At 42.9% G+C, this 15880-nt stretch overlaps 1 protein-coding gene across 3 annotated transcripts in view; it reads left to right on the plus strand.

Moving 5' to 3' along the window:
- Positions 1-15880, plus strand: part of ITGA8 (integrin subunit alpha 8) — a 128803-nt gene that overhangs the window by 83294 nt on the left and 29629 nt on the right. For 2 of the 3 annotated variants that reach the window (XM_053409513.1, XM_053409512.1), the window contains exons 23-27: positions 1330-1410; positions 4919-5024; positions 6688-6846; positions 9372-9494; positions 13091-13204. In XM_053409513.1, the coding sequence (XP_053265488.1) occupies positions 1330-1410; positions 4919-5024; positions 6688-6846; positions 9372-9494; positions 13091-13204 (583 nt within the window). The remainder of the gene's footprint in view (positions 1-1329; positions 1411-4918; positions 5025-6687; positions 6847-9371; positions 9495-13090; positions 13205-15880) is intronic. The other variant, XM_053409514.1, reaches the window with a different exon arrangement.

Consider the following 15880-nt stretch of genomic DNA (forward strand, 5'->3'; position numbering starts at 1 on the left):
GTTTCAGGACCTCCCATAGGGACACCTACTCCTCGCCGGAAACTGTCACGCCGAGAGTCCAGAAGACGCGTTTCCGTTAAGGAGCTTTTATGCTGGAAGAAGTTCCGTAAACGCCCACTGTCCGATTCAACGAGCGACTGATGGAGCCATGCTTAAGGAGCTCCGTCACAGACAGAGGTTTGTGGACTTAGCCAAACTCTGAGGGACTAGGATTTTACGCACAAGCAGCTCACCATCCCATCACAGATATCTTACCTTGAAAGGGCAGGAAAGCCTCCAAAAGATAGTTTCTTTCCTCCAGAGATACTCCATCATTCTCAGTAGTAACAAAGGAATGGTCAAATCAAAGTTTACAAAGCAGAAGGCAGTTTATCACTAGTTCAATCCACATGTCCATGAATTTGATGCAGTTGCTACAGAAGGAAAGATTACTGGATAAGAGACATATGTCATGGGGCTTTTCCAAAGAGCAGCTATCATCACTCTAGATATGTTTCCTAACCACATCACAAGATCAGTCTTCAGAAGTCCTGGGTTTTGTTGCATTATTGGAACATGTAATCTGATTACTATCATAGTAAATATATTTTCATGTTGATATAATAATATATAGGTAAATGAAGTAGAAATGAGACATATTTCTTCATTTAATTAAATGTGTGCCTCTTTAGTTAGCATTTTTTAAACTTGTGAAATCAGCCTGTGTGAGTAGTCAGTAATGTGGTTAGAGCTGTGATTTCTCTCTACACAAAGAAACTATGGAATAAACTGGTAGATTACAAAAATTACAAAGCCAGTGGCATATTACAAATGCAACAGCTAATGCAACAGGTGATTTTTCCAGGTATACTGTTTGCCAGCTCGGTGGTGCATAGACCCTCTGGAAATATTTGTATACTCTTCAAAGTATGGCACAAATGCTTTCTTTCTTATTTCTAATATTTCTTCCTTTTCACTGAGGAGTGATAATCACTACCCCTTCATCCATGTCACCTCTGGTAGCAATTGATCAATAATGTTGGAAGGAAGGTTTTATAACCTATATCCTATTTTGGGTAGGTTATTATTAGGATATTGGGAGAAGGATGTGGAGGAAGAAGCAATTCCTTCATAGTTATCAATATACACGTGACGTTTCCTTGATTCATGAAGATCCAGGCCTTATCTATTATTCCAATGGCCCCAGACACTACTACCCTGCTCCAACTCTCAAATAGAGAATTGTTAATTTGATAAGTGCTATAGCCCCGAGCACGATAGGCTTAAGTAAAAAATGCTTTCAGGTTTATATATGTGAAACATAATTAACCTTTTACAAATTTCTTTTAGTTCCAACAAGGTTAATCCCAACAGTAATCTGGTTGACCTTCAGATCAACATAAGTGCAGTAGCTCAAGTACAGGTCAGAGGGTAAGTACATTTTGTATTCAGGCTGGACATTAAAAAAAGAACCTAACCATAACTGTTTGCTTAGCTTTCTGTGAGTGGGCAATAGTTAGGCACAATGTTGATTGGTTAAAAAATGGGATTGGGCTCAAAAGCAAGCTGGTCCTACCATTAAGCAGAGTGAGTCATATATCAGTTGCAAATGCTGGAGTGAGGTGGAAAGACAACAACCTACAATTCTTCCTGAGCTATTCTCATCTGTTAGATGACAGATCTGTGTGTGTCACTTGGTCCTACCTGTGCCTAGACTGCTCTGTGCCCCCTCAAGCTCACCTGCCACCAAGGGATGTGTTGAAGAACACTGTCCCATTGCCAGTGTGGATCGTAGGAGCCAACTCATAGGGACTGAGGGGTCTTCGGCCCTCCCAATAAAATATTTGAGGGGGCCCCCCGCCCACCCCCAAGTTGATGAGCATTGCCATTCAAATGGTGTGCGTGCACCACATCATGTGATCAGTTATGCAGGGCAGGGCTTACCTGCCCCTCCCCACCGTACTTTGTTCGTGTTGGTCCAGTCTAGTCATCTTCTGTACATGGAATGTGGGGTTCGTGTGCACCCTCCTGTCCTTTGCCTCAGGCACCAAAAAGTCTCAGGCTAGCCCTGCTCAATAGAACGTTGCCATTCAGAATTTCCACTGATTTCTCATTCTGCCAGAACAATTCCTCATACAAAAAAGTCCTATGCGCAGGAGCTTGAAGTTCTGAACCGACCACATCATACAAATGGGCAGATTGTATATTTGCGACTAGGCGTATTAACTTTGTTATGGGGATTAAAAACTTGCTGTGCTTTGTATATTTGTCCCCCTTCCCTCTGTCTAACTTTGAGCTACATGACAGATGGCACAATGTGCCCCTCTCCATTGTCCACTGTGGTTGTTTCTGCACATTTGGTTTAGCACCAGACATTAGTGCTTCCTTCGCATTCAGAATCCCTAAACTAGGAACTCTAGAAAATGTTTTTAAAAGTTAGAGAGAATGGAGCTGGCGGACCCACTGCCTTTGTTTTCTTAATCGAGTTTAGATGTGGATCATAGCCCAGAGAGCTCCATCAGGTTGCCCAAGGGCTTCTGTGCACTCGGCGGTATTCCCTGGGAGCAACATTCCCACACAGTCTCACAAATTGCTCTTGAAACCTCTCCAAGTTTCCAAACCGGTTCACATTGCAGCACGGAGAACACTTCTTCGTGGAAATATGGCCAAAGGTCCACACGGCACATGGAACTAATTGAGCAATTCACTGGAGAATGGCCAGTTTCCTTAATAAAATATCAGCAATCTTAAGTATACTTTTATCAAACGTGTGCATATTGGTATGCATCTACTTCAAGTCAAGTGCCTAAATGTAAACATCTGTTGCTAAGAAGGAGGCAGGAGAAGAAATAAAAAGAATTGTACAGGATGTTAAAATCCTATGGCTGGACATAGCCAGTCTTAGCCATAACTCTGCGGCTTCTAAAAGTGCATCCTGCCTTTGCAGGGCTTGGGAACATCACATAACATGGAAGTGTCTCATGATCTCCAAAGTGCATTAAAATGGATGCTGTTTATGAAATAATACATCTTTGGCTAGACAAACACATCTTAAACTTTCCTTCCTTCCTTTGCTTCTTACAAAGCAATTTCCCTTGAAAATTAAATGTTTACTAAAATTATTGCTGTTATCTATTCTGTTTATATACTGCCCTTTATCAAAAGAGCCCCGGGTAGTATACGACAATAAGAACACATTGCAGAGCATCAATAATAAAAACATAATGAAAAGCATAACAACAGACATCACCATAATAAAATAATCATAATGTTACCTTATCGTTATTCATGGATATATTTAAATGGATATATTGTATTTTTTGCAGTCTGGTTCTTTGCACTCCTATTAACTATTTAGAAAGACTGTTGAAGCATGTTCTCTATAAACTGAGAGGTGCCCCCCTCAAGCTGAACAAACAGGCATTTGTGTGAAGATGGTGGTCTCTTTGGAAGGACGAAACCCAACATTCCTAATATTCCTCTCTGCGATACCAAGAGCCTTGGAAAGCTGTTGTATCATTTTGGGGAGGCAGAACGCAAGGAAGCCCGACTCGGCAGTATCTATACATTCACCCCTTTCCCTCTTTCTTTATTCCCTCAAACATGGATGCTGGGTAACTAGGGCTGAAGCTTGGCTGTGGTGGAGAAGCTCACATACAGGAAAGGGGATTTTGGGGGGTGCAGTGAGGAGGAGGTAGGCTGAACCCTGTCAGCATCCACCAAAGCATAAGGCTGCTTCTCACAGCAATTGAGCTTGCTGCAGTTATGTAGGTGTTTTCCATAATAATCACAGTATTATTTATTATTCCATAATAAACATATCTGACATTCAGACGTACTGTCAAACCAAGGTTTTGGTTCTACAGGAATGGAACCTAATGGAACTTTGATTTCAGGTTCTTTCTCCTCCTATTGCATTATGCAAACTCCTCCACCACCCCCTCTTGCTGATTTGTGGCAAACCATAGGTTACCATGTTTACCACTGTTCAATCCTGGTTTACTAGGCCAAATTACAATCAGTTTTGAGTCTAGTATGTCTCTTGCCAATGTATGTAGTTCTCTACAGCTCTCTTCTTAGCCTTACAGCAATGCTGCACAAAGGGTCAGGCTAAGAGAGACAGTGACCAGCACAAGGGTGTCCAGCAAGTTTCCAGGATCAAGAGGAATTTGAATGTGTGTCCCCCTGGTTCTAGATTAGGGATAAGGAACCAGTGGCTCTCCAGGTGCTGTTGGACTACAGCTCCCATCAGCCCCTACCAGCAAAACAAGGGGTTATGAGAGTTGCAGTCTAACAAAATTAGTCATATGTGTTCACCGTTCCTGTTCTAGGCCGACACCCTAAACCTGAGGTGGGGAACTGGATCTGGTAGCAGGCCAGATTCTTCCTTCCTTCACCACTTGTGGGTCAGCTTTGAGAGGTGGGCAGTGCCAACCACCTGTCATTCATCTGACACCATTATGACTTCATATGGCAACTTGAAAGGGGCTCCTTTCGAAGTCCATTTCAATATAAAACTGCTTGCAAATGGACTTTCAAAGGCAATGTCTCACTGATCAGCTAATGGGCACTAAGAGGCATCACTTTGAAGTGTGTTTCAAATAGTTTTCAATGCAAACTGCTTCAAACTGACTTTTAAGTGATGGCAGCCATGCCTTTGCTTGCCTCTCACCTGACATCACATATGACATCAAGGGTGGGGCAGGCGGGCATGGTTTGGGGAAAATAACCATGCGATAAACACAATACCATGCTCCCACACTTTTAAAAAAGCTACATGGGCATCTGTCGGTATATGCTCATGGAAAAATTTCCACATGCTTGCAGTCAATTTCTAGTTGCTATCATACATAACCATTGTTTTCTTAAATCAAATTTAATGTTTTTCATTTGTATAACACAATTGATTGGATAGGGCTGTGCTTTTGTACCATTTCAGAGTCTCCCATCCTCCACAAATCATTTTGCCAATTCATAACTGGGAACCAAAGGATGAACCTACTAAAGAAGATGAGATTGGACCTTTGGTGGAACACATATACCAGGTAAATATGCATATACAAATGAACCATTGACTTCCAAAGGATTTGTTGGTATGATGTTCCCCAGACAAACCATGAAATTATTCTTTGCCAGTGTTTGGGTTCTAGATGGGGATTTTGGCCAGCCAGCAACACTTCGCATGCAGCAATGCTGAGTGAACATGTTTGTGAGACATGCCTCTGTCAGTTTCAAGCACAGCCACCACAAAACCCACAAAAAGTGAAGTTGCCTTGGCAAGATTGAAATTGACAGAACTGTATGTGGAACCAGATGATACACACATGTTTGTCAAGAGGTATCCGATACTAATAACAGGAAATTATATTAGAATAAAGGTTGTTTTTAAGCTTGAAAAGCATGCCTTTGAACACCTCCATTCTGGAGGAGAGCTCCAGAATGGGAATACAGAGCTTGTGACTCTTCAGATGTTTCCAGACTCCAACTCCCATCATTCCTGACCACCAGCTTAGATCTCAATTGGGAAAAGAATGACCCAGCTGTGTTTACACAGCCAGAGTTGAAAGGAGGAGCCAGCAAGAAAGTTGTTTGGCGCAAAAGCTACACAAAAGGCCAAGAGAATTTATAGGCTGTGAGCAATTACCGTATTTTTCGCTCTATAGGACGCACTTTTTCCCCTCCAAAAAATGAAGGGGAAATGTGTGTGCGTCCTATGGAGCGAATGCAGGCTCCTTGGCTTCGCCGTGACACGCCTGTCCTGGAAGCCAGAGGAGGAACAGAAGGGTCTCCTGTTCCTCCTCCCGCTTCGCAGCGATGCGCCTGTCCAGCGAAGCCGGAGTAGGAACAGAAGGGTCTCCTTCTGTTCCTTCTCCAGCTTCGCTGAAGGGCGCTGCACCTTCTCCCTCTCTGCGCAGTGCCTCTCCTGTGAAGGAGAGGTGCTGCGCAGAGAGAGAGAGAAGGAGCAGCAGCCCTTGAGCAACGCGCCTGTCCAGCGAAGCCAGAGGAGGAACAGAAGGGTCTCCTTCTGTTCCTCCTCCCGCTTCGCAGCGATGCGCCTGTGCTGGAAGCCGGAGGAGGAACAGAAGGGTCTTCTTCTGTTCCTTCTCCAGCTTTGCTGAAGGGCGCTGCCCCTTCTCCCTCTCTGCGCAGCGCCTCTCCTGTGAAGGAGGGGCGCTGCGCAGAGAGAGAGAAGGCGCAGTGCCCCTTCAGCGACGCATCTGTCCTGGCTTCTGCTTTAGCACTGCACAGCCTCTTTGGGCAGGGGAAGCCTTCATCCCGCTGCCCTGAAGAGGCTTGGCGCGGTTACCCCAGAAGCCAGAACAGCCACACGGTATCCCAGAAGCCAGATCCCTCTTGCTGTTCTGGCTTCTGGGGTTCAGAATAATTTTTTCTTGTTTTCCGCCTCCCAGAACTAGGTGCGCCCTATGGTCAGGTGCGCCCTATGGTGCGAAAAATACGGCACCCAGGAGAAAGTTGGCATGCCATGAAGAGAGCTGTGAGGACATAGGATTGCTAGGTAGAATCAAGTGCATGGCAAGAGAATTCAGCTGGTTTTGGCTTCTGTCGCCACACCATTACAACCTGGCAACAAGCAGCAGAAAACATTGGGAGGGAAGGGGCAGAATTGATGGGAATGAACAAACTGTATCTTGGGCTGCAGGATTCCAGTTCAATTTATTCTCCTCTTTGTGTGTGTCTACTCCATAGTTGCAGAACATTGGGCCAAGTGACATCAATGATACAGTCTTGTATGTGGAATGGCCAGTTCTGAGCAGAAAGGAATTCCTTCTTTACATCCTTCACATTCAGACACATGGACCACTGCAATGTCAAACAAGCTCTGCAATCAATAGTTTGGAAATAAAGGTAGGGGACTTACATGGAGTTTCTTGGTTCACCTATATGGAGCAACTGTTTATTTTCTCAAACTTCCAACCAGGACTCTGCAATCATCATCTGAGGCCCTTCTTTGTGTGCCTCCTCCACAAGAGGTCTGGAAGGTGGCAACACGAGAATGGGCCTTTTCTGCAGTGGCTCCCAGTTGTAAAATGCTCTCCCCAGGAAGGCTCACTTGGCACCTTCATTACATATCTTTAGGTGCCAGGCAAGAACATTCCTCTTCTTTCCAGACCTTTGACTAATTAAATAATCCACCTAATTCCGCCTTTCTAAAACAATATGTGAGCTGAAACATAGCCATCGTTTGAAATACAAAAGCTTCTCTGAATTTTGCAACACAGTTCTCAAGCCAAGCAATATGCATAAAAATGCATGTATTGGTGAAAATAACATGCACAAATGTATTAGGGAGGAAGTGCATACAAAAATGTGTGTATTAGGCAAAATTGCATACAAAAAATTGTATATTAGGAGAATTTCACACTTTAATGCTGATGAAGTTTCATTTATTTGTTTATTTAATTTATTTAATTTCTATACCGCATTATATTTTCAAGAAAAATCCCAAAGCGGTTTACAGCATATTGAATCAATAAGACATAAATAAAACAATCTGAAGAAAGACAAATATAGAGTACCATATTTTTCGTCCTATAGGGTACACCGGTCCATAGGACGCACCTCTTTTTTTGGGGGGGGGAAATGAATAAAAAAAATTTATTTCCTCCCCCAGCCGCGGCTGCCGCCCGAAGCCTTGTGCACACCTGCCCGAAGCACGGGGCACCCTCCGGAGGGCTCCGCGTGCTTTGGGCTGCAGGCTGCTGCCCCAAGCCTCGCGCGCCCGGCGGGACCTCCCACCGGACGCACAAGGCTTGTGGACACTTGCCCGAAGCACGGGGAGCCCTCCGGAGGGCTCCCCGTGCTTCGGGCAACAGGCTGCCGCCCCAAGCCTCGCGCGCTCGGCGGGACCTTCCGCCAGGCGCGCAAGGCTTGCGGACACTCGCAGGGGCTGCAGGCTGCAGGCTGCTGCCCGCAAGCCTTGTGAGCCCGCGGGAACTCCCGCCGGGCTTGCAAGGCTTGCAGATAGCTTCCTGAAGCCTGGAGAGCGAGAGGGGTCGGTGCGCACCGATGCCTCTCACTCTCCAGGCTTCAGCGAAAGCCTGCATTCGCCCCATAGGATGCACACACATTTCCCCTTCATTTTTGGAGTGGAAAAAGTGCGTCCTATGGGGCAAAAAATACGGTATACAGTCAAAGCAACATAACAGAAAACAAAAAAATTATCTTAAAGATTTCATAATAAAACATTACAAAGGAGCTCAACTACAGAATACATATTTAACATAGTAGGACTGGGTGAGTGTGGGCCCCGCTCCCTAGGCCAGGTGGAAAAGGCCTTGCAGGGAGCGGCCTTCACGCCTTACAGCCAGGCAATGTTCCTCCGGCCTCATGAGAACTTTTCTTCCAAAAATAATTGCAAAGTGATGTGGAAATGTGGAGAACTGAATTTAAAATTCAAAAAAATGAGAAACTAAGAGAAACTGCCCCCCCTCCCTGTCACATGAAGCAGGTCTTTGGCTCTCTCTCTTTACTTCCCCCAACTATGCCTTTTTCTTTCTGCTTTTCTTCTTTCTGTCATGTGTGATGTGTTCTAAACTGTATTATTATCTTCATTGCTCTCCCACGAGATCTTTCCAGTTGTTTGTTTCCTGGAGTAATACCAGGATCACTTTTATTGCCAGCATTGTCATATGAGCTGTATAATGTTTTGCTTTAATTTGTTCAGCCCTGGTGAAAAATGGCACATTTATTCTAGTCGCACGACTCACATCAGAAAACGATTTCTCTCTGCTTCTTCCAAAGTTGACGTCCTCCTTATGTTGCAGAGAAGCAAAAAAAATGAAACTAAAATAATTTTATTGTAATTATGAACAAAAAAAATGACATATCAACAAAAACAAATGTAAGTTCTAAGATTTAATCTACAAATGTTATATTTGGAGCCATTCATCCAAAGGTCCCCCACCCCACATTGCAGTGCAGAAGTCCTCAGTTGGAATAATTCATTTCCCAGAAAGTAAACACACACACACACACACACTCAACCTGATCCTGATCATACCAGAAGTATTTACTGGTACCAAAAATACTAACAACTACTCAGAAGATTTCTAGAAATCAGAAATTTCGCCTGGATGAAAATAAATGGAACCCTAGGCTCAGGAGTTTAATTAAAGCAAAATACCATCATGAAAGTTAATCAGATGGCAAAAGAAACAAACCAATCTTGTTATCTAGTCTTTAAAACAAAATATTTTACAGTATCCTTCCTGGCTGTAGTTAATCCTCTTGCTAGTTGAAGAGGGCAAAGTATCAGCTCTCAGGGTAGAGCTGTTAAACGAAAAGAAGAAAAGTCAATAGCAAACCCAAGATCTCTGTTAGAGAGCAATTGCAGAGTTATGTTCACAGCTCTTTCTTCTTTCCCTTTGCAGTTTGCTGTCCCAGAGGACACTCCGGAACTCGCTGCTTTCTTACGCAACTCCTCCATTCCCCACTATGTTGGACGGAGGGAAGCCAAAGTGGTGGAGCATCAAAAGAACTCTGCAAAAGTTCTGGTGAGATGGATGAAAGTTACAGTGCTGCACACTGAAGACTTTTGGGTGCAGTCTTAAGGATGAGTGGGGGGCTGTTGTTATTCTAGTGTTGGTATGACCAGTGACAACTGCACTTCCCTTCGTGTTTGGGGGAGTATGCTGCGAGCTTTAACTGCCTATTCCTACACGGAGAAAGAACCAGAAGCAGAAACACTTATGTAATAGTTTATGGCCTACCACATATAACTACAGCTTGTCTGAAAGAATGTCTGGCAATTGAGCACACAGATCTGCAGTCCTGATGACCAATTTTCAAATGGTCAAATGAATATGAAATTTCTGACAGTAACCCAAAGGTGGTGGACACCATGCGCTGTTAGAGATACTGTTGCTTCCCAAAATCATCTAAATAAAACAAAACAATCTAAATATAATAATTTCACATATTGCCCAGGCTTCCCTCATTTTCAGGGATTTTGAAGGAGGGTCCTGCGAATTCTTGGCACCTTTAGCAAACTACAGCTTCCAGGATTCTTTGGGGAAGCCATGACTGTTTAAAGTGGTACGATACCGCATTAAAGGTATAGTGCAGACGGGGCCACACTAAGGAACCCTCTTCAGATCTTCCCACTTGCAACAGGAAGGTCAGGGTGAAATGGGCATGGCCAGTGCACATCCATCCATCCTCCTCCCCGGTTTGAGCTGTCACGTATTATTTTTTGAACACTAGGACAGCTGCCAACAAGAAACTGCTTATTTGTTTACCAGTTCTTCCAGATTTTTTTTAAAAAGACTAATATTTAAGTTTTCATTTTATTTTTTCTTTAAGTTTAATTTCTTTCATCTGTGGGGGAGGGCAAGTGAGTTGTCCTCCCCTCAAACTTTAGGGTGGGTGTGTTTTTTCTCTCCCCCTTAGGTTTTGTTTTTTTCATTCTGCAAAGCTTGAGATTGCACCAAGTCTACTGGTACCTTCCCCCTTGTGCCATTTTGGCTGCATAGAGTTTGTCACTCACCCCTGAATTTTGCAAATAGAGGGAATGATTTGGAGCAGAATTCAGATTATGCATGGGGCGGGGGGAGAGCTCAACAACTCTTCCATCCAGATTCTCACTGTTTGAAATATGGCAACCTTAGGAAAGAAATTCAAGAGAAAAATCTGAAATCAGTTATTGTTTTAATTTGGCAGTATGAAAATCTTCTTACAGTTATATTGGTTTCTTATTCTAATTGCCAGAGACAAACTAAAATGTATTCTAAATTCCATGGAGACCACCTTTTGTAAAATATTACCGCTCAGCCGTAAAAACTGTTTAATGCCTCATTATCTGTTATCTCCCACAATGACTGGCCTGCCTGTTTGCCGGTACAGATTCAACAACTGCAAATGCTTAGCCCCAATGTTAACTGTGTGTGGGATCTGCATTTTATATAGTAAAAAAAAACAGAACCAGATCTTTTATTCAGTAGTTTGGTCCAACTACTATTGTGCTTGCCTGACAGCATTTGGTACTGTGTCTCTTTCTCATGTCATCTTTTGGATAGTATAGAAGAGAGATGATTAAAGGGAGAGAAGAGCACACCATTTACCTTGTGCTCTGCTGCTTACACTGGTCTCAGCATCCCCCTGCAGTACTCACTCAGGGGCTCTCATGACAGCCTGCTTTGGTTTCTTGGGCAAGGAATGCCCCCCGTACACAATTCCATTGTGCACATCATGGAACATCCCCCAGCATGGAGGGAGAACAAACATATTGAACTGCTCAAAATCTTGTGTAATATTAAAGTCCATGGATTGCAGCCCATGGCTGGGATTCAGAAAATCTACTTCTGGCAAGCCACAGGGTTTGCCTTAGCATAGTAGAATTTTTGACATATTTCCCCCTCTAACAGCAAGCGCAGTGCCAAACAGTGTTTGGAATGGAGGGGAGTTTCAAAAACAGAGTTACCATATGGAAGGTGGAGGGCAGGAAGGGTCTTATGTTTCTATGGGGGGGGGTGTTAAAACCCCTGTGTGCGCAGAAAAGTAATTGCAAGGTTCTTTGGATCCTGGGCTTATAAGTTCATCCAGTTCCTGCAATATTAACAACAAAATCACCCTTAGAATGCAAATTACATACATCTGAAAAAACCCCTGGAATATCTGCTGAAGCCTTTCATTATGTGACTCTTTCTTTCATCTAGTGCGATTATGAATTGAAAAAATAATACATACCTCGCTTGCTCCTACAAGACAGAGAGATAAACAAATCAAGCTAGATTAAAGAGTGATTAAATAAGAGAAACTAAACAAACATGTCCTCTAAAACATTGCCTTTCGGTAAATTCTGTATAATCAAGGCCCTGCTGAGGAAGTGGATGGGAGCTGAGAAAACACAAGTTGAGAAAACACAATCTCTCATTCAGCTCTCATGGAGAACTGAACGTTTATGTAACGTCACGTAATTTTCTGTACAAATTTAACTTCGCACCGCCATTTAGGGAGTTCACAATCCAGAGCATCCAGTTCCTCTCTTAAGATACAGTTGTGCGGAAAGAGCATCATTACACAGAAATGCAGGGCCCCTCCAAATTGTTGTTTTATTGCGGGTGTATTCTGTGACATGTTCTTGATGCAACGATACTGCGTTAGTGGTGGGTTTATTCTGCTTCTGCGGTTCTTCTCCAGTGCTACCACATTATTGCTGTCTGGGCAGGCTATAAAGCAGGACCAAACCGAAAACAGAACATTTGTGGGGTATAAAAAGTTAAGGGATTTCAGCAAGACATTACAGGAGATGCACTGGTTGGAAATGAAGCAGTGTGACTCCCCAAAAAATCTTTGCATGTGCAAACAATTAATTCGCATATGACCACTCCTACAGCATCATGAGCACAAATCATCATGACTGTGCAATAAAAAAGAGGCTTGGAGGAGCTCTAACATTAAAGTGTCAATTTCAGTGTTGGGGGAGTCAGGGATAACATAAAAGCTCTACAACTTGGTGTTTATTGTGCCATAATATATGTATGTATGTTGCAGGTGTCTTCCTTTGTGCCCTTCAATTCATCCTCGCTTACAGCTGATCAGCTCTCAGTGTCACTAACTAACCTGGATACTGATAATTCTTATCATAAACCTCATCAGTAGTCTTAGCCTAACTAAGCCAATTAGATGATCTATCCATGTATGTTTCATAATTTTCACACACAAGGTTTTCACCCAATGGGTGCATTAGAGTCCACCATAATGGAGACCCCACTAAAATTCAACCCCAAGTAAAATTCAAATATGTTGTTTCCTCATTTTTACAGTTTACATGGGATTTTAGTTAAATAACAAAAGTGAAACCATGAGAGTATTGTGTTGAATGAAATGTGCTAATTTTCCATTGTGGAAACCTAGGTTCTACACAAGTGTCTCCAAGGAAATATAGATTCAATTCTTATCACTATATATGCATTTTAAGTAATTCATTTTTTTTAAAAAAACAACAAACACAAATTCAGTCTATTTTTCCTTTCCAAAAATGAAAATCCATCTTGCTGGGAATGCACATGGCATGCAGGACACACTGTTTGTTAATGCTTTTGTCTAGATCCCAAAAGATAGTTAGAATGCCGTATTGTTTCCTGTACAGAATTGCACAAATGTGGAGTGCTTGATGATAACTTGTTCAGTGGGACTCTTAGAAAGAGGGAAAAGTGCTGCACTGAAAATACGGTCTCGTTTGTGGGCTTCAACATTTCTACAGGTAAGAAAATGCAAGCTAAAATATTGGGAAATGTTTCAGTTTTGTGTATTGTATGTGTATTATGTACTGCAAAATGAAGCTTCCCCTGAGAGCCAGTGTGGTGTAGTGGTTAAGAGCGGTAGACTCGTAATCTGGGGAACCAGGTTCGCGTCTCCGCTCCTCCACATACAGCTGCTGGGTGACCTTGGGCTAGTCACACTTCTCTGAAGTCTCTCAACCCCACTCACCTCACAGAGTGTTTGTTGTGGGGGAGGAAGGGAATGGAGAATGTTAGCCGCTTTGAGACTCCTTTGGGTAGTGATAAAGCAGGATATCAAATCCAAACTCTTTTTCTTCTTCTGGCTTCTGAAATCATAGCTACAGGCTGCTTCTAGATTAGAGTAGGGAAACCTGCAGCCCTCCACATGGCTGAGGCTGATGGGAGCTGTAGTGCAACACCATCTGGAGAGCAATAGGTTCCCCATCCTTGCCCTGGGCCTGAAAGACACTAGAAATCTCATCTCCTCCAATCAAACCCCAATTCAAGTGTGTAAAGGCGAAAGTGAACTTCAAAACACCGGTCTTCCCTTCTGTGTGCAGCTTGGCTTGCTCCATGCCAGAGGTCCAAGTCTCAAGCTTGGGCTAAATTTCCTATCTCAGTTTTTTAGCATTATCTGTAAAACAATGCATGCCTCTTTTGTATGTGCCACATTTCAACTTTCTAACTAGTAACAAGCTGCTCTGGGTTGTACCATTCAGAAACCTTTGAAGTTTCTAGATGGCGTGGGCACAACTTAACTGTTTGGGGAATACAATCTCAGCCCCACCTTTTGAGAGAAATGTTTACGAATTCTCCACTAGAGTTTTCCCTTAAACAGCATGCTAGGACATACTCAATGTAACGTGTGACGCTGCCTTGAAATTATTGGGGAAAGGCAAGTGACCCTTATTTCCAGTGATCCACTGGATCTCATTGATCCTAAGGAAAGATTCAGTGACCAGTAATAGATGCCGTGGTGGTCTGGTGGTGCTCACCTGCCCCCTCAACAGCTAAGCCTCTGAAGTGGGCAGGGACGTCAGCATGGTGCAAACACCACCAGCAGTGCCAATCTGGTACCCTTGCTGGTGCATTTCACTGCGCTCATCTCACCAGTGCACCCCTTCTCCTCTCAGTAAGCAGCAGTGACTCAGCTGTTGGGAGTTCAGGTGAGTACCGCCATACCACAGCATCCACTACTGGTAGAGACCTGTGTCATACAGGTAGATCCAGCAGCAACATTCCTTTTGAGGAATTGCCCTCATCTGCATAAGCTGAAATGCTTCAGGGGTCACCTAACTTGAATGAATATATCCGATTCCCCCAAATTTGCCTTACACAATTGCCTGTCTAACCAACTATCTGTGCAAAATGTCTGATAGTGGAATTTTAAAAAGAGAAGCACTTTTATTCTTCTTCAAACAACCCTATGTCGTTCAGTATGACATTAAACAAAATAATGGAACAGCAGCTTCTCCTTCCAGATACAAAAGTGTAATCCTGCCGAGTATTTAATCCATTGTGATTTATTTTTTTGGAATAAAGAACACATGTTTCATTTCAAAGAGTGAATAAATTATATAGATTTTTTTTTAAAAAAATGAACAACTTTCTAACTTTCTGAAATATTAAAGTGACATCTGCCTCACTGCAAGTTGTAGTCTGCCGCCTTAAAGCCTAAAATGTTATCACAAACTGCAGTAATATGAAGCGAGATGATTAAACATGTTTGGGTAAACAAGCAGCCTAGGGTCTCCCAATGAGCCAACAAAGATAATGAAGGCAGTTGAATCAGAGCCAAGAAAGGACAGGATAGTTTCTGGCTTTCCTTCAAAGCTTGAATGCAAACAAGAACATATGTTAAATTTTGTAGTCAGCCTTGCTGAACCAGCAAATCATCAATTGCCTAATTCATACAAAAAAAGAAATAGCCTTATTTGGAAAGACTACATCGTGTTTCCACTATGACTTCTATTAGCTTTCCATTTATGTAATTTATGACATATCTGATGTGTTTATAAAATAAACTCTAGTCAAAGAGGCAAACTGTACTTTGCATGCAAACATATGGGTCGATGCCCTGAACAGCAACTTGAGGAAGCTGTGATTTTGAATAGGGAAGCAGCAGGAGGAGGGATATTTAATATTTTATCCACCCCCTACATTTCAGAGCTTCTTTCAGGGAGATTTGGAGTTGAGAAGATATGGAGAAGGACATGATAAGGCAACTCCTTCAACATTCAAAAGAGCAGCTCCAGACACTGCTTTTCTGAACATAAATCATTGGTGTAGTTTGTCCCTAACTTGTCTGACGCTGTTCTACCTTTTACAAACAACATTTGTGTGCAATGATCTCTCACAATGCAATTTTTGAAATAATAATCTTGGAGTGAAGTATTGCTTATATTACATGGCATTTGTTCAGGGTCATTTTCTTGGTTCCTACTAGTTGGATCTCAAGCTGGGAAGGAGTGCTAATGAATTCCCAAAGTGTGTGTTTAAATGGCAACAGCACATTTCTCACTTTCCTCCACCTAAATATGCCAGACATGAGAGGAAATGAGGTGTAACCTCTCCCTCTTTTCAGTGAAGCAGGACTAACATTATTACAATAACATGACCAGAAAATGTTGTTTCACAGTGTGCTTCAGTTTGGGGAG

The sequence above is a fragment of the Podarcis raffonei genome, chromosome 12 (assembly GCF_027172205.1).
Source record: "Podarcis raffonei isolate rPodRaf1 chromosome 12, rPodRaf1.pri, whole genome shotgun sequence".
Lineage (NCBI taxonomy): Eukaryota > Metazoa > Chordata > Lepidosauria > Squamata > Lacertidae > Podarcis > Podarcis raffonei.